Here is a 19,546-nt window from a genome sequence, read left to right on the forward strand (position 1 = left end):
AATTGGCAACCAACTTTACACACAAACACAGCGCAGATGTGATTCAAGTGCGTGCGCGCGCGAAGCTTACCTCGTAGTCAGACGTCAGTCTCGATGCTCATGGCGTTGATGTTGTTGTTGTGGCGCGGATTGCAGTTCTGCTTGCGGGCCAATTGGTCGCGCGTCACCAAGAGGCCCTCCTCGAGCTCGACGAGGTCAGACGACGACTCGCTCAACGAGCTCTTCTTCATGTGCTGCCCTAGCGTGCCGGGCAGATAGGGGCAGCTGGTCACGTGATTGAAGTTCTGCGACTGCATCTCCTCCTGATCAGTCTCACGATGATAGAAGTAGTTGAAGTTGGAGACGATGACGGGCACGGGCAGAGCGATCGTCAGCACACCGGCGATGGCGCACAGAGAACCGACAATCTTCCCCCAGACTCCCACCGGCCTGCAGGACGCAACGGCAAACAGAAAACAGACAACACATTAGTCATCCGCACCGCATCGCCGCCATGACGATCAGTTCAAGGTAAGAGCACTTAATTGTTAGTTGGTGAGTGTGGAAGAACCAAATATAAATGTATACAAGACATAATCAGTTAAGTTAAGTAATAAAATAGCGCCACAATTGCAAATTCGCAATCGCATGCAAAGCAGTGAAGAGCGGTGCATCACACTAAAGCGGCAGCTCAGCTTTTTGGGCCTGCTTGCAAGCAAAACTAAGCGATTTGAAAAAGAACGCAACTAATTGTAGAAAACGTGCAAAAGAACGAAATCATGCGACAGCGCAGCACAAAGCACAATTATCACACAATAGGCACACACATATTATTGGTCAGAGTGCAGTGCATTTAGTTTTTTTTTTTTTTGCGACAGACAGCTGTTGGGTAAACAATTCGATGGTGTCATCTGAAAGGGAGACACGACAGGGATGGGCGAATGGCGGGCGAGCGTGGCAGAGGCATTTTTTTTTTTTGGTGGTTCGCCTCGATCGACACAGAGATCACAACATGTAGGCATGCTCGATGTTACTGCGGGTCGGATATCGAAACAACATTACAAACGTCCATTCCGGAGGCATTGAGACATTGACGGGCGTAGAGAGCGAGCGTGTCCGCGGCGTTTTTCTCGCCCAACCAAATTACCGTTGCTGGCATTGGTCTTGGTCTAGGTCTCGAGAGTGAAAATTCTTTGTTCCTCGTGTGTTTCTGTGTGGGTCAACAACGCGGCCAACAATCTCGACACACACACATATAGATATAGAAAATAAAATGTACAACAACACGCCACGCGACAGTTATATATAATACACGTTCATATATAGATAACAGAGCAAGAAAGAAGAGTAGAGGTAGAGTGTAGTAGTTAGTTAGAGAGTTCGGAAGGAAGCAGAACAACACCGAGAGAAATGAGTTAGATAGTAAGACAGGAAAGTGTGAAGAAAAACGGAAGTGAGCAGAAGAATTTAGACAACGTAAATATTAATATGAAAGAACATCGAGCGAGCACACTGCGAGCCTCACTGCGACACGACATTTATGCTATTTAAAACCAAACTGTTATTTAAAAAATAATCACAGGGAGGAGGGGTGGGCAGGCGGATGTCGGGGTGTCTGTTTAGAGTGCTGCATGTTCGGGGGGTTCCAGAGAGATACAGAGAGAGAAAGTGAGGTGGTGTGATATAGAGAGAGAGATGAGGTCAGGTGCTTCTTGGAATGCGGGCGCCGATCGAGAGTGTCGCGCGACGAAACCGGCGAGCAAAGAATTTTCTGTCAGCAGTGGTTACAAAGGCCCGCGCCTGGCATGAAACCGCGGGTCGCGTGCGCGTGCTGAGAAAATGGCGCGCGTGCCATTTCAGTTAGCGGTTAGTCGGTCGGTTATCGGTTAGCGAGAGAGTGTACCCAACTACGGTGGAGGCAACTAAATCTGAATTAGGTGTATACATCATACGTCATGTCGCCGTATCCGACGGTTGTCATGGTGACCACTGCCCACCAGAACGCGTCTGGGATGGACTTGAAGAAGGAGTTCTCGGAACCGGCTTCGGCGAAGTAGACGGCGCTCGAGAACAGCACGACACCTGCAAGGAGGAGAAAGTGGGGTTCAGATTCCGGGATTTAGCCACTGTACCTCATGTCGCCGTAGCCGACCGTCGTCATCGTCACGACGGCCCACCAGAACGCGTCTGGGATCGACTTGAAGAAGGACTGGTCGGAGCCCGCCTCGGCGAAATAGACGGTGCTCGAGAACAGCACGACACCTGCAACAGAGAGGGCGGGCGTCGGCGCTGGTCCACGGCCACAACACACCGGCCGCCGCGTGCGTGCCTGCCTAGAGAGTGACCCTGAGTGGTGGCGGGTGTGCCTAGCTAGAGGCTAGAGGCGGCTCAGTCTCAGTCAGCTAGTTTACCTAAATTGGTACGGCCTAAACTGGTACGTGTCTGTTCGTGCAAGAAGATCAGAACGCAACTAGTCTCATAGTTAGTAAGTAACTCTAGCTCTAGATTAAAGACATGTCTGTCGGAGGCGCAACGGCGTCCCCCTCTGTGGCGAGCACCTGCAGCTAGTCATCTAGAGTAGTATTATGTAGTAGTAGTAGTAGGTAGTACAAATACACTGGTAGGTACGCAACCGATCGAATACGGAATACTGATGATGCGTGGGGTGGGGTGGGGTCGAGCAAGAAAAGCGTCTCTCACCGATAAAGAGAAAGAAGATGAGGAGGCCCAGCTCTCGCATGCTGGCCTTGAGGGTGCGGCCGAGGATCTGCAGGCCCTTGCTGTGCCGGCTCAGCTTGAAAATGCGGAAGACACGCACGAGCCGAATGACCCTGAGGATGGCCAGCGACATGGCCTGGTTGGTGCTCTTGTCCTGCGGCGAGACGGGCGCGCGCAGTATGTGCGCGGTGTCCTCCTGCTCGGCGACGACGGTGGCGAGCGTGATGAAGTACGGAATGATGGCGATGATGTCGATGATGTTCATGACGTCCCGGAAGAAGTTGAGCTTGTTGGGGCACGCCAGGAAGCGCACGGACAACTCGAACGTGAACCAGATGATGCAGATGGTCTCGATGAGGAAGAACGGGTCGGTGATCTCCGGCACCTCGTCCTCCTCGATCTTGGTGCCGTTGGTCGTGGTGTTGAACACCTTGTAGTGCTTGAACTCGGGCAGCGTCTCCAGACAGAAGATGACGATCGACAGCAGGATGACGAACACCGAGATGATGGCGACGACGCGCGCCGCCTGCGACGACTCCGGATACTCGAACAGCAGCCACACGTTGCGCTGGAACTCGTGCGAAGGCAGCGGCTTCTCCTCCTCCTTGATGAAGCCCTCGTCCTCGCGGAACTTGTTGATGGCGAGCTCGCCCAGCTCGTAGAATTTGATCTCCTCGGAGAAGACGTCCAGCGGCACATTGACGGGACGGCGGAGGCGGCCGCCGCTCTGGTAGTAGTAGAGGATGGCGTCGAAGGAGGGCCGGTTGCGGTCGAAGAAGTACTCATTGCGCAGCGGGTCGAAGTAGCGGATGCGGCGCGCGGGATCGCCCAGCAGCGTGTCGGGGAACTGGTTCAGCGTGCGCAACTGCGTCTCGAACCGCAGCCCGCTCACGTTGATCACGACCCTCTCGCAGAAGTCGTGGTCGTGCGGGATGGGCTCGAAGTGGGCGACGCCGGTGAACTGGGAGTGGGGGGTGTGCCCGTCCTCTTCCTGGCTGCTGAGCTTGGGCAGCGACCTAAAACACACACACGCGCCATTAGTAAAGTGTCCATCTTCAACCCCTGCTCCCCCAACCCACAACCCAACTAACTACCGCAGAAGGATGTCTTCCAAACATGACTGCATAACCTCATCGCCGTGTCAACAAAACAACACGCTGTTTACTGACTTTGAGGCGACATCAAACAAGAGATTACAATGTTGTCATAGCGGTGTAGTCACACGCCACACACTTGACCATAGAAAAGTGTTCTTTGTGTGATTGTCTACGGGAAAATGGGCACGTAAAGAGTGCCTGATGATGCATAAATCAGGCCTAGTCAAGGGGGATTTCCATTGAAGGAGGCCCATCATCCGCGAGCGGAAAATTTAAATCTATCGATATTGCAGGCGTATAAATTCAAAGCCCCCGCGAGTAGTGGCTGCCAGTGTGGCAGGCGGCCTCTCGAAAATTAATGACGTCCGCGGCGTGGCGAGCGAACGCGCGGCGCTCAATTTGCGCTAGGCACACGATGACGTCAAAGAGGTTCAAGAAGTAGGTCGCCGTACCATTGACACCAAATACACGTTTGGTGCACTACACGCGCTCCGTGGTAGAGAGGGAACGCGCGCGCCGCACAGGATAGGCGTCATCATCATGCTGCATCGCCGGGACACGCCGGGCACGCCGGGTCAGCACTCGGTGGTTCGCGTGGAAAAACATCCGACTGATACCGATTCCGAATCGGACGCCTTAACATTTCGACGGGTATTTATAGAGAGAGGTTTGCAACAACCTCGAGTCGGCATCCAGAACTACAGGCTGCCATTCTGAGGTTGCACATATACATAAATAACGCCGTATCGACGGCGTCACTCTTCGCGTCGATCTCTGCGCACAGGTTGGGCGGCTATTAATACATTGCGATGGAGGAGCGCGCGCTAACGTCAATTTCCGACCTGTTTTCTTCCTGCTGAATGCTTATGTCAGCCGGGAACGGGAGCGCGCAACGAAAAATAGAATCAAGTTCGCGCGTGTCCTTGACGCGCGGCCTGCACTCGGCGAAACGGAATTGGAAGGACAAGACCATTGACATAGATCACGATCAATGACCATACGCGGATACACATTACACAATGGTATCGGAAAGCGAACACGTTGCAATCGAAACACGTGGGCGATTATTATTAGGCGCTGTTTGGACGTGTATATTTACAAAAGAAGCTTCAGTCATCGTCTGGTTTATTTAAAATGTGTCTTTAATGTGTAATTTGAGGATATTTTTATAGGCGCGCCGAGTCCTTGGAGTTCCGTCGTTCACCGATGCCAATTTTTTTATTGCCTCCGGCAACTTCCCCCCAATTAGTTTAATATACATTAACGATATATTTGCGAGGGTTGCGTTTCGGGTGGCATAGGCGTCGTGCCCGCCAAACGCGATTGCGTTTCTTTATGTCGATTGTCGAAGCGATAAATAACTCAGCGTCTAGATCACCACTGGCGATAATATTATATGGTCGTTGTTTATGCACAGCAGCTACCGCGCCGCCATGCCACCAATGCGCGGAATGGTTTCCTGGCTGAACGCCAGGGATCACTATCTTCCTCCCTCTAAGCGAGGGCGAGTGCTTCGGGAAAATAAAATAGTCGCCAAGACAGTCTGTTATATAAGGTGTATCGGAATATAGAAAAATCGCACGTTTTCGAGGTCAGTGTAACACACGTCTAATATTAGACAAATGGGTGGATCCTGAGACCCTCCTAGGTTGTGCCCACTGCAGGGTCTGATATTGTATTAATCTTTAGGGTTAGAGGCCCTGCTGCGATGGGTGCACCGGAAGACAAAGGGCTGAGGAGTTTCGCGAGTCACGCGATTCGACAATGAATAATGCACGCGGAAGGCTGGGTCGGCGACGAGTGCCTATAGTGTACCCCGGCCCTCGGTCAACCCCCACAACAAGACGAGTCACATCCATTTCGACTAATCACGCCTAACGAGCGCAACGTCTTCAGATAACAGTCGATTGTTCGTGCGTTCGTTTTTTTTTCCCTATTTTCGATTGCACAAAACACGCAGGCAGAGAAAAACAGAAAGAATTGAGGAAAATCCATAACATATGATGAATGTTTATAAAAAGAGGTTCATAACGTAAATATTTATCCGTGATCTGCGCTCGGGAGGCCGTCACATTCGCACATGTAACGAACATTGGCAGAAACGCATGTCGTCATCATAATATTTCTGCCGGGCTGCGCTGGCGAATGGTAATCGAAATCGATATGCGAATATAATTTTCAGCGCCGGCAGTCAATACCAAAATATTTGTAATATCACGATGGTATTTATAGATGCGCAGACGGGCGAAATGTTGTGTGCACTTTCAATTCGTATCTAAACAAGCAGCAGACATAAACTGCGACTCAAATAAATTGGTCACTACAGTCGCAAGAGAGCAAACATCACTTTTAATGTATTCAATTTGGAAGAAAGTCTTAAAAAGTTCGAAGGCGTTTCCACTTTTGCTCGTTTCCTTACTTTGCTCATTTTACTACCGGCGCGCTGCGGCAACGGCAGGAACACATTTGCGCGGCGCCAGCACATAACGGAAAACGCCATCTTGATGCCCGTTTAAACTGTTGCCGTAGTTACCAATTTGAGTAAATTTCCGGTGTTTTCGCATTCTCCCTCAGTGCAAGGCAGTAAAAAAAAGCAACATACAACATGGACGGCGCAAATACTGGTGTCACACGAAAGGTGTCCTTTCGTTTAAAATTTTAATTACAGGATACATTTTGCAAGTTGGCCCGACCGGCCGGCATATCAATTGGTTGAATTACGCCGCGCAACATTGGCGCCGGGGGCCGGAGGTGTGCGCCCCCTCTTCGTGTCGTACACAGGTCGGGCGACTTTTATTGCCCCGTGCGCGAGTATATTACGCCCGAGACCGAGATTTATGAAGCGGCGGCGCGCGTGCGATCCACTTTCACAATGGCACCACAACGCGCGCTCGCGACTAAAATGGAAAAACACAAAATAACAGCCCGAATTATATTCACGCAGGCGACGTCGTATGCAAACCCGAACGCGAATTGCCGTGTCCCGCGTGTGCCGGCGTGTGTGTATACACACAGAAAAAATCAATGACCCACAAGTGAAGTGTACACACGAAACGGAGGCGGCTGAACACAGCAGCAGCAGGAGCAGGCAGCAGGTGCGGCGCGGGCGGCGACGCCGGTGGTGTGTGTGGGTACGCGAGAGCGCCGGCACAGCAGCCGCCGCAGGAGAGAACGAACGAGGGCGCGCGCTATGCGGAAAGGGTGACGCGAGTGTGACGGAGATGCGGCGTGAGCGCGGAGGGCGCAACGGGCGGGGGTGGTGGCGGCGGCCCGCGCGCCTGCTGCCGAATGCCGGAAGGACCGATAGAGACGGGCGGATGCGGAGCTATGCGCGCTGCAGGGCGAAATGTACGCACCGTGGAAAAAAGGGGGCTAGACCCCCTCGTCCGCATCATGTGTCCACGTTCGCAATGCACCACGACGCGCAAATGATAAATATGCATGGCAATCACTCGCTACATCGCGACGCATCGCACAAATAGGATCTGAGCAATATAAACGTCCGAGACGAGTTGATTTATTGCGAAAATATTGCCGTGATTGGAGGTTATGATCACCTTTTTCCTTTTCGACAATGATTGCGAAAATGTATTGACGTGTTGTTGCCTTGGTGTGGCTTTCACGGATTTCGAGAATAACGCGAAACCGCAGCAACTGGAATGGACTCAAAGACAACGACTTTGCAAACACCGCAATGCGAACGCACACCTCAAAGGACGCGAGGTTGTTACAGTGATCTCCCATCAGGGTGGGGTACATCCCTGTGCTCATCATGGCTCAATTTTGTATTCAGTGTTTTTGAGAGAAAACAAGAATTCTATCACGGAGAGGCGCAACGCTGGTGCGTCTATCTGCGCGTGTAGTTGATCAGGGGGGCACGAAAGGATGAAAGGAAGAAGGAGGAGTGTGCAAAAGTGGCATTTGAAAATCGATTTCGAGTGTCCGCTTGCCGCCGTGCCTCTCTCTGCCGAGTCCGTGTGGCGTTTTCGCCCGTCGACACTAATTCCGCAACTTGGCAAGATCTCCTCCAAGTATGCCACCCCTAATTCCGACGCCGCATCGTGATCAATGTGGATCACGCTCGCAAGATGCAACGCGGCTTTGCAGATGTGTGATTTGCTACATGGGAGATGTGGATGTGTGTGGTGATGCTGCATTGTGTACCTCATTGATCCACACCGGCAGTTTCAGGACGATTTCGATCCATGGTTCATTGATCCTACTGCAGCATCCCAAGTGTGTCCCAAGTGTGTTTAGTATGTTTGCATGCGCCCCGAGAAGTGCAACCGCCGCAGGGGGCGGTTTCTCGTCGGGCGACTTCTTCAGAGCAGGTTGTTTGTTGATTTCTTTTTGTATGCCACAGACTGAGTGCTTGTTGGTGGTTGTGTGTGTGTGAGTGTGCGCGTGTGTGGGGTTTGGTGGTTTTAGTTAGTGCGTTGCGGTGCGTTAGTTTACCTGGCGCCTTCAGGGGGCCGTGGGTCCTGCCTCGGCTTGAGGACAGGGGTCAGCCCCCATTTCTCCACTAACTCGAAGCGGGAAATGTTGGCAGATCACGAGAGGGGAGCCGCACCTCCCCCCTCGGGCCCCATGCTGGACAACACAGGGGCTGCTGCTCTCGCTACACACACTCACACGTCCACGGTCACACTCAGACTGCGCGCCCGGCCGATTTCCCGCTCGCGCACTCTTCGGGTGCTCGCGCGCTCGTCGTCCGCCGTGCTGGCTCGCGCTGTGTGCTGGCCCGAAGCGGCGTCGCGCGCCTCGACGTGCGGCGGCGGCGCTGGTGGCGCACTCTGCCCGCCCGCCGCCGCAATCAGGCCGTCCGTAGAGCGGCGGTTGCGGCATGGCGGCGCACGCACGCTCGGGACGCGCGAGACGTGGCGGCGTCGCGCGAAAATCCACACACAGCCGAGGACTCTCGCCACCGTTTCGGATTATTCCGCGGGTTAGGTTGGCTGCCAACCTCAATACACGTCTATAGAACGCGCACGCTTTGCCGCCACCGGCGCGGTGCCCCCACCTCGACGGCGGCAAAGCGCGCGAGATCATTGATCAGAAGAGGAGAGACGCGCTGCAGGAGCGATCAATAGTGGGACCCCCGCACTGCTACAGCTGATCGCGGGCTGACAACCGCATCAGAGATGCGGAGAACGCTCAGATAGATGTTACGACACTCTCACCTCCTCGCCCATACTCCACACTGCCGCCCACACTGCCTTCCCGACCAAGAAGCATACAGCGCGTTCGCGACCATTAGACACATTAGCGACACGTTCGGCACATGCAAGACATGTCCCTGCATAAGTTCCTCCGTCGACCCGCTGGAGGAAGCGTATCCGAACGGAAGCGCACATTATCGGATGTGCGCCCGTGCCTTCGAATCGGGAAATTGCATCGCACGTGCCATTGTCGCACGCCCCTCTTGTACGCATTACGCCACGCGGATGCCGCCCCATCCGCATATAATATTCACACATGACAAACATTTTCACCAAGCCGCAACATTTATAGCGCGCAAACAGATATTCATCTGCCAGCCACGAAATTAATTCCGGAAGGCAAAGATTCTATCATAATCGAAATCTTTGGCATTAATCCTCACAGGAACTAAAATATTGATTACCAAATTTAAGGAAATTGCTAATCCAAGATACCAAAACATTTTCCCTCTGCATTTGGGTAGATGTGAGTGTGTGAGAATGTGTAAAAGTTATAAATTGAGTTGATTTCCGGTTTCTGGCTTGTGAAAAATAGGTTACCTGTCCTCTTTCTGTTGTCGATTGCGAAATCGTTCTTCGTTCAAGCCGTAGATGCCGGCGCTGAGTGCCATCGGTGCTGCGAATGGTCCCCCCCGAGGGGGGAGAGATCATCGCAAGCTTGGCTGTGGCGCGTGTCACTTGTACATCTCACCGGAAAACCTCACACATTCACTATCCGCAGCGCTTTAAATCGAAACTCGCCAATCGTTAAACAACAAACACTCGCTGAGTAGGTTACTCCTGGCTCAGATTGCGTATATCACACCGCTATCAGTTCCAAATCTGTTGCATCGCTGCTTCCGAACAATGCTCAACTGTTGCTGCTGCCGTTGCTCCTGCTCCAGCTGATGGATGATCATCGCAGTCATCATGAATATTGCCGCAAACGCACCGCCATCGCGTCGTCTTCGCGGGCGATAACAATGCGCGCCGACGTGCAAGAACCACCCATCGACGACTGAAACATGGTTCACACTGTGTGTGGTGTGGCAGGTACAAAAAGCACCAGAACAACATATATATTGTGTTGTACTGATCGACTGGTTGCGACTTTTGTATCATATTGCGGTGTTTCGGTGAAGGGGCGTTCAGGCTGTTTGTTACTGTTTTTACTATTAGTCGGATTTGCTGCATACACAAATCCACAAAAGTTTCATAAACTTTTTTTCCTAATTATACCTTCTATCTGCTTTTATTTACGTTTATAGCTTGTTTCCCAAAGTGACAAATCACGCCGCCACACGCAATTATAATTTTCTTGTTAGTAGACGGATTTGGAAAAATATTTGGGGCATTTTTGTGTTGTTTCTAAAAATCGCGCCTTGTTGGGTATGCAAATGCATAGCACACGCCCGCGCTGCAGACAAATAACAAACGAGCTTATAATGAACGGCGCGACCCGACAGTTTACTGCATGGTAATAACAAACGCTCTCTCGCTCTGTGCTTCGGGGGCGAGCGCCGAATGTCACCTGAATGACTGCGGCATATGCCAACTTTTGCGGTCATCACGCGATGCCACTATTTTGCACTCGACCGACATTGCGGAAGCGACGAAAACGGAAAACGAATGAAAGAAAACTCCTCAATTGGAATTTATTACCGGCAGGAAATTTGCATTGAAAATGTTCATAAAGTCTACAAATAAAACTTATCATATTCCAAGTACCAGTATTAGCACCAGTCATCTACGCTTCAATGAATTTCCAGAAATAAAATTAATTGGAAGCGCTTTCCTGCAACTGCCGGCTAGAATGATTCAAATTTCAATGTCGTGCATATTCTTGGTATTTCACTAATTAGCTGGAATAAATTGTGGGTGGAAACATCAAAGAACTAAAAATTATCTTCTAATACCATGTTTCGAGCTAATAATTCCTGCGAAGTTAACGCACGGGCTGCCTAGACGCGATTGAATTGTGCTCGTTTCACGTGCGCCCGTTTATAACTGGTACACATTAAAACATCAATAATGCACCAGATGGCAGCACGATGGAATTTCCAGGAATAGACTGCGCGCACGAGGAGTTTTCCGCTTTCCATCGAAACCATGGTGCGTGGCGTGGTGCTATGACGTCATTGCGGGTGGTTCGTAATCGCATTGCTCGAGCAGTCGACTACGCAACGACGAACTCCGGCGAGGCGGAAGATTCAAAAATAGGAAAACCAAAAGGAATCCGAATCGATAATAATGCCGAACGGCGGTGTAAAAAAAGATATATGTACGTTTCGAAGGTATGGGGGCGCGAATCGATCGCGATGGTCGAATTTTGATAGCAACGATTCGTAGCGACCGGCTCATTTGTTTTTGGCGAATCCTATGAGAGTCGTATGAATGTAAATGAATTAACTGTTAATTCTGACCGTTCCCAGCCAATGCGCGTGGAACTGGTTCAGGAGGAGAGGGTGGGAGAGTACTAGTTTGAACGTTTGTTGTGTGTTTGCCGCGAGGATGAATTATTAAACGTGGACAATCGATTGGACATCCTGTTAATGTACTTTCGCATCCACCACGCATTGTTTGTGAAACAGGAAAGAATTGTCGCCTATTTGTTTTTCTAATTTTTCAATTTCCTAATCAAATTAGTAAATTTAACTTTTTGAAATATTTGGTGGAGGCGCCGGGTTTGATAACTGAACGCCACCTCACAGAATTCTTGCAATCGTTGCACAAAGCACCACAAATCACTACCCTCACTTTACCATTTAATTCACTAGCATCTTGATGAACACACACAGTTTTCGCCGTTGTTGTGCTTCCATTAACAACGTCATCGATGGACTGACGATGGCCGCGCACTGAGCTGGCGTTTTAAATTGAAGCAGCCCTTCAAGGCATATGTTTTTGGCCAGCGTTATTGTTGGCTTGCTGGTTGCTTCCGCCGCCTCCAGCCGATCTAAAAAAATCCTCGCACGCACACACGCACTGGAAAACTGTGCGAACTAGCGCTCTACATGGCGCGCTTATGAAAATGTGCCAAAAGAACAACCCAACCGCGAAGAGTCGCCCCGTTTGGCGACGCTGTCGGCAAGGACTTCGTTGTAATCCTGGTAGTCAGTCGTTAATACGCTTTTTGTATATTTATCGATAACATACAGCACACAAACAACTTGCTTTCGTTGTATCCAGTTGAGATATGTATTTCTCTGTGTGTTTGTGTTGCTTGTTGATGAACTACAGCTAAGAAAACTCGTTGGAGGGCACCGAAATCACATTCCCGTTGTTGGTTGCACTACGATTGCATTTACACTCCGAAACACCACGCGCCTAGACTAATTCTAGAATAATATCTATGTGCGACGGCGGCGATGTGGCAGTGCTACGCGCTGCGAAGGGTGCACCAGCGAAGGTGGACTCGAAGGTACCGAAGGCACGACGCGACTGTCCACGCTCGACGTGCATGCCGACGCTAATGTAACGTACTTGTAATGTAATAAACTCTCTACCGGCCAGTCTCTATGCGATACACCGACAAATACCTGTCGAACCGTACGAGGTGAATCAATTTATCGACGGGGCGTAAAACAATGATAATCCACTGAGCTACCAAGTGTAACTAACTAACACCATCTATGAAAACAAAACAAAAACTAACCTCACAACTGCACTATTCACAATTTGCTCGTCTTTTTAACTGCCTGTATCTCATAACACGCACACATTTATTGACCTGCAAGTAATAACAAAGGCAAATCCACATGACACACTCACGCCCCCAGCCTTCAAGCATGACAATGTAATCCTAGCACAGCTTATTTTCAATATTTTTAAATTTTCTACACACGTTTATTGCACTCTGTAAGCATCGAACAGACGATAATAGCTCACGCCGAGCCATATACTAGTTCCATACATCTATCGATTGCATTAATATTAATTTATTACTCAAATGAGTCAATGTACCGTCGCCGGCGGCGCATGCCGCTTTGGTCAGCGTGTGTACACAACACACAGCACGAGTATAACCAACAATGTGTAACATCTATTGTCGTGTTTGAGTATTGTTGGTTGCGTACCCAATGTGTTAGATACGCAACGTTGCTTTGTGTCTACATTCTGTACTCATGTATCACGTATTTGACCGGTTTCCGGTTTGAATCTTGTTTTCCTACATAAGATGAGTATTTATTCGTGATAATTTCGTTGTCTTTTTTTTGATTTATTACTAATTAATTGCTCGGAGTATTTTAGTCATTGATTGGGATTGTGAAATTTATGTACGCGCGCAATTTAATTAGTCACGCCAATGAACATATAACGAATCGCTGGGACTCTGGCTAATGCTACACTAGATTAAATCACTCGGTTGTAAATCGAGCATGTGCGCAATTTTAGTTGTTCCCAAAATGCTGGCAAATAAACTAAATGCTTCCAGTGTAATAATGCCGCATTTTGTTCGGTAAATATTTGGGTTATATGTCATTGAGTTGCGACTAAATTCTATTGTTGAAGTGTTTCTATCAAAAGCGATCATTTCCGGCTGTACCAAGCACTGGAGTACTCGAAGGTCGAGCTGAGATATTCCCAAAAATCAGATTGGTTCCGAACGGTTGGAAACTATGTCAAACTTAACCTTTAAACTTGTACAAAATGACAAATGACATTTTCCGGGAAGTGGGAAACGAGTCAAGTAGTCGACACTGTCCTTTGCTGCCAACCAGTAGCCGCGAGTTATTTTCTTCAGCAGCGGAAACAATTTGCTTGATCAATAATTTAAGTGATTAAAACTTGTTTAACTCTCCAACGCCGAGTGGAAAAGCCAAGGAAACGTTTCCTGCCCTTCTCGTAATAGTATCCTAATAGTTTCAAACACAATTTCTGATCTTTCGACATTGCGAGCCGTTTTTCCTCATGCTTGAAACTTTTCGATTCCAATTATTACTTTCGACAATTGTCAACTTTCCAAACTCGCGAGTATCGTTCCGGCCGGCCTGCGTTATTTACTTATTATCGAGAGCGTATAAAAATCCATATCGTAAGAAAATATCTGCAATTAGATATCGATCCTCGCATCGCATTCGGAGGAAGCGCATAGTCTTGGAAACCGGCTGACCTTCTTGCCGCCCCGCTTGCGGTCGAGGTCCACTTGGCATTGATTCAAAATGGCACGGAGCACAGCCAAGAGCACGTCGCGTAGACTAGCGATATATCCTCTAGTTTTCTATTTTCGGAAGCCCCTTTTTCCCCATTGCGCACAATGCGCGCTGCTTCGTAAAAATGTTTTCCTTCTTATTTGATCTCATAAAACAAATTACCCCTAATGCGATCAATCAATCAACGTCTCATCGCTCAATGTAGCCATCGAGGCGAGTACGCGGCAAACCGGAAGTATCCTAACCTCAAACGTGTATTTGACTGCTCAATAGAATAAACAACTAAATATAAACACCAACAACGACTTCAATATCTGCAAATGTTAGAAGCAGTACAATCTTTGACGTCTTTTTCGAACATTACGTTTGATCCGTGTCAGATATGAAGGAATAATATTTGACCCATTTACTCAACCTCCATGTTTACGAGCTTGTTGTTTTCGATAACTTCATTGAACCATAACGTAACTAGTTTGCTGGATTCCTGGCGTTGTCGCAATTCTCACGGTTATTTGAGTTTTCCATGTAAAAAACATTTTTTTCACATGATTCACATCTTTCCCAATGAGTCACACGAACTTCCACTAACGTATTTGTGGCACTGCTTCATTTTCGTAGAAATCAACGCACATCCTTCTTGGTAGCAATTATCCTCGAATGTGTATTACCCCAGTTAATTTCGCAATCGATACTCACCTAAAACAGAGAAATAGAAACACATTAGTATTATAAATAACGGCACACTGGTTGTGTTTTGATAACATCGAATTGTCCTTGATGGTTGAAATATTCCGCAATGAAAGTTTTAATTAACTTACCCTCCGGCCACCAGGATCATCTGCATCTCTCATGAGTAGTGTTTTGTTTACCGGTCGCGCACGAATTTTACCACGTATTGCATATTAATGTAGGTATAAACTTACGAAATGTTCCGCTTTGCAAGTTGTTCGTTATTAAATATTCATTTTTTACATTTTTATTTATTATTTACAATATATACGTCGTTGTCACTGTTTGCGTTGTTTACTCGTCTTACTCTTTGTAAAACTTTACAAAATTATTGTCATTCAATACATTCCATCATTGGAGATGTTGCAATCACTTTTGCCTGTGTTACACATTCGTTGCAATAAAGGCGGGTGTGAGTAGGTGATGAGGGGGATGAAGTTTTCACGGATGTAATTTTACCTTTGTTCTCTACAAGTAATATTTTAGCGTTTCACCTTTCAGCGTGTGAATATTAAAGAGCACATTCAGCGTTTCGCTAGAGGTGCGAATAAACTAGCAGTAGGTACACATGCAAATATGGGACAAACAAAACTGACTGAAAATTGGTACAATACTAAGGGTTTTAATAAATCTTGATAGTTTAATAAACAAATAAAACTTTCAACTGATGTTGATAAATATATAAAGCACTGCAGTATGATGAATAATAAGTTGCCTAACTCACGCTGCTCATAACCTCAGTTAATCTGTCAGAGCCTAACCTAATATGACACGTTTTAAAATGCTTGCAGCGCGTTTTAATCGTTTCATTCGTTTTTTAGGACTCTGTAAACGCGCCGAGAACACGGTATCATAATGAATTAGCCATGTCGACGGGTGGGGTTGGTGCCGACCCCATAGGTGAAAATGCACGCGGCCAACAGCGCCGGCAACGTTTAACGGCCATTAATAACACACTCGCACATGACATGATGCCGCCGCCCCCGAACATTTTCATATACGCGGCGCGCGCGTTCGCGGTTCACGCTTCGTGCTGACCGCAAGGTGCTTTCCGGTCTGGATTAGAACGGGAAATGCGCTTGTTGGTGTGAGTGTGTCTTCACTCTACACGTGCGGCTGGTGCGGCAAAAACCGAAAACCAAACGAAAAGTAATATATTTAGCGGAAAATTAAGCGCGTGCCAGGAGAAAAAAAAAAACAGAACGCAAATAAATCCAACGCGGATTTAAATTGAAAAAACGTAAAAAATTAATCTACAATTTATAAAATATCAAAGAGTATTTTGTCAAATAAAATATTTACACGGCACGAAGCGTGGAATTGATTAGAAAATGCCGAAAAATGCGAAAATCAAACAAACATCATAAAACAAAAGCAAACAAAAAGAGAACATTCACCGCATCACCGGTATTAATTAACGTTCCCATTTTAATTTGCACGTTTTGTGATGGTATTGGTTTTGGCGTGCGAGAGTGCCGTGTTTTCCAATTTTCCAATTGTGCATCGAGACCATCGCGACACCGGGCGCCGCTTGTGCTGCTCCGCAGGAATCGATTCGCGTGCCAAGCCTCTAAAAAGCCTCTTGTTCTTATTTTAATTGTGTACCAACACAGACAATGTCATTCAGTCGCGGTAACCCAGCGGGGTGGCCATTGTTCTTTCGTTCTTTGCCGTATTGCATTCGACTAACGTTCATTGTTTAATGTTAGTGCTCATTTGCTAGTTGCCACATTCTATCCAGTTTTTGTTCACCGCTCAGTCGGGATACAACCGTTTTAAGCGCATTCAATAATGCATAATTAGATAATTATCGTTTTAATTACTTAATGTAATTGCTTTGGAAATAGTTTAGATATATTTTATGACTTTGCAACGCAAAAAAAGAGAGCTTTAATGAATTACAACATTTAAAGTTGCCTGTGCAACGTTAATTCGATTGCGAAACTCCATTTGCATGCAGTGTGTCGAATTGCGTTGAACACTCGTTTTAAAAGTGCTATCGGGAAACAGAATTTTCGTGGTATATCGATTGAATTCTAGATTTAAACACGGCAACGAACATGTGAAACGACGAGCCGATAGCAAAAGGCAATAATAAAACAGTCCACACGCAGTCTACCAGCTGGAGTTTTCGGCGCAGTGTGCTCTATCGGCTCTATCACTAGTCAATATTTTCGTTTCCGGTTATGTTCTCCATGCGCTTTATATGTTTGCGCGCTAGTTCCGGCTCGCTTTATTTTTAGCCCCGCGTATCGATGCTGGCCAAAGCAATTTCTTTGTGAACAACTATATCAGTCCGGCACGTCCGGTATTTTTGCATATTTTAGTAGTCATATCGGCGAGGAATGCGCGTTTTATTAAATAATAAATTCGTTGTTTTTTTTTTGAGTTGTGTGACTTTATGTGACTTGTTACTGAAGTTTAAAGAAGTTTTCTGGTGGCGTGGTTTCTCTACGTGCGCCGGTAGTGAAAATAAGCGGTGTTATCCTGTTTCCTTGTTGTTCTTAACGACGATACTTTGGGGCTACTTTCGGTAGCGGTTGAAAGGCGTTTGGAGTTATTGCTATATTGGTGGAAAATGTGGGCAAACGAGGGAAAATAAGCTGCGATTTCGGCGCGTTTTCCTTGCTCGCGAGATAAGTGGGTCAACAAATCAATGCCAAAAATTGAACGCTTCAAGCCCCGCCGCCGTGCAAACTTGGGTAATTTTTCAGTACGGCCTTTTTTCTCCCTCCTCGGCGTGCGCACACACATTTTATGACCCTGACTGATTCCGACTTATTTTTTTATGAGCGGTCATCAATATAGCCTAGTTGTTTAATATTGATGTATGCGAATGTTTCTCGGGCGTCTATCGCAGAGCAAATGTTTGTTTGTGACCGATAATTACGAATATATCAGCGTTATGTCACACAGGCAATTATCCGCCAGCTTCGTGACTGGCATGACGGAGTGGCTGTGACGATGCAACGCCGAATGCCACTGCTTGCAAACATTTCGGCTAACTATAGACACAAATCAACACCGGCCAAAATACGAGCACGTGTGTTCTATGTGCAGGCAATTCAATGACCACTTTTCATGGCCGCCATGTTGGACAAACATTCGCTGTCATTACGTGTGCACTGCTGGTTGCATAACATTCGTTAACCTAACTTCAGCAATAAAATTTTCTGCACATGTCCGAATAGATTACACTACTTTTTCATCTGTCGAATAAAATCAAATAAGTTGCTTCGACAGCACAGGTACTATTCCAAACAGTATTTTGAGGTTTTGACAAGCCGCAGTGAACGGAAACTGCAAACCAGTTTGCAATTTGTAAGTTACGACCCAACAGCAGCGTATAACTACACACATCGAACACAATAAAATGATTTAATGCCCTCGGCCGTGTACATATTTTGGGGGGCGGCTTGTAAACGTACTTGCATACAACTTGGTACGCGCGTGACACGCGCACGGTGCCAAGTGCCGGATGTTGAAATATTGCCGGACGTGCCTTTTCTGATTTTCAACCCTCCTAACCCACTGCCGAAAATCCTAACCGTGTGGATAGTGTGAGTAAGTGACTCTCGATGCGGTGTGGCGGCGGTCCGAACCGAACCGATTTGCGGACACCCCCTTTAAGCGTGATTTCGGCCAGTTACTACATTTCTAACCTCAAACTAGCGCTAGTTTTGGAGCATTTAACGCGGTCGCAATTGTAATAAGTCACAATTTCATAAATTGCGAATATGGCTGGCGTAGAATTGCGTAAAAGCGTCGCGATGACTTGAAATTGCGCAAAGGGAAAGAATTTTTATTAGTATTGATGCTTTTTCTTGCTGTGGCAACTTTTTTCCGGAGCTGCCTTTGGTGTAGAGGACTTTGTGAAAGAAATTAAAAATAATTTACGAGTATTACTGGGTTGCGACGTTGCGACTCGACCGAGTCGAGTATTAAATCTTCGCATCGCAAACGCGCTGCGAACTAACGACAAGGACAAGTGGCGCAGAACTATCTACAAAGAGTTGAGAAAAATTATAAAATCAAATTTTTGATTGAAAAAAAGGTCTTGCTGGAACATTCGGTAACATGTGAATTCTTTACTTAACAAAAGCAGCAGGATCGCATGTCAGCTGTTACTGCGTTATATAATTCCTAGTTTGGAACGGAAGCAAGCCTCCGCCGCTCGGCAAGTTTTCCGCACCACGTTTTTCCGCCCATCCGCATGTCCACCCCGACCCGTTTTCCAGCCCCTGAATATTTAGCTGTTTTGTTTCGCCAAATCGATTAAAAGAATCAATATTTAAATTCAGTCGACTAACAACTTTTCTTCAGCGCGTTTTTGTACCGCTCCTGAGCAAAAGTAAAGGAGAAGGAAAAAAACAACAATTTTCGTAAGCTCGAGGGACGATAAATTGCCAACACACTACAAGGCGATATCTGCGCGCAAAACTTGCAAAGTGTAAAAGTTTTTCAGCCGAAGCTCGCGGAAAGTTCAGCGCGAAGATGATAATGTTCGCTGCCTCCTTTCGACTGGCCGTTGTCGGCGTTCAATTGCACGGAATAACCGGCAATAAAATGTATGACTGAATCTTCCTCACACGACACGCAGGAAGCACTAACCGAGTCATGAATGCGTCTCAAGGCAATATATTCGCGCAGTCACAGGTCACAGGATTACAAC

General features: G+C 47.5%; 1 protein-coding gene and 1 long non-coding RNA gene across 14 annotated transcripts in view; one reads left to right on the forward strand and one right to left on the reverse strand.

The window, feature by feature from the left end:
• Sh (Potassium voltage-gated channel protein Shaker) overlaps window positions 1-19,546 on the reverse strand; it is a 72,944-nt gene that overhangs the window by 2,953 nt on the left and 50,445 nt on the right. For 5 of the 13 annotated variants that reach the window (XM_065306090.1, XM_065306094.1, XM_065306092.1 and 2 more), the window contains exons 2-4: window positions 2,680-3,713; window positions 1,932-2,061; window positions 71-429 (exon numbers count right to left, since the gene is read on the reverse strand). In XM_065306090.1, the coding sequence (XP_065162162.1) occupies window positions 78-429; window positions 1,932-2,061; window positions 2,680-3,713 (1,516 nt within the window). In that variant the 3' untranslated portion in view covers window positions 71-77. Of the gene's footprint in view, window positions 1-70; window positions 430-1,924; window positions 2,062-2,111; window positions 2,242-2,679; window positions 3,714-7,958; window positions 8,209-9,553; window positions 10,011-11,754; window positions 12,427-14,963; window positions 15,254-19,546 lie in introns of those variants that run through there. The other 8 variants (XM_065306098.1, XM_065306097.1, XM_065306103.1 and 5 more) reach the window with 7 other exon arrangements.
• The window catches only part of LOC135794721 (uncharacterized), a 71,479-nt gene continuing 52,313 nt past the window's right edge, over window positions 381-19,546 (forward strand). Inside the window, exon 1 of the long non-coding RNA XR_010548939.1 lies at window positions 381-510. This is a non-coding gene — a long non-coding RNA (uncharacterized lncRNA). The remainder of the gene's footprint in view (window positions 511-19,546) is intronic.

The sequence above is a fragment of the Atheta coriaria genome, unplaced genomic scaffold (genome assembly GCF_025399875.1).
Source record: "Atheta coriaria isolate IRGN ID8LTWV9N9 unplaced genomic scaffold, Caltech_Dcor_3.1 hic_scaffold_6_pilon, whole genome shotgun sequence".
Lineage (NCBI taxonomy): Eukaryota > Metazoa > Arthropoda > Insecta > Coleoptera > Staphylinidae > Dalotia > Dalotia coriaria.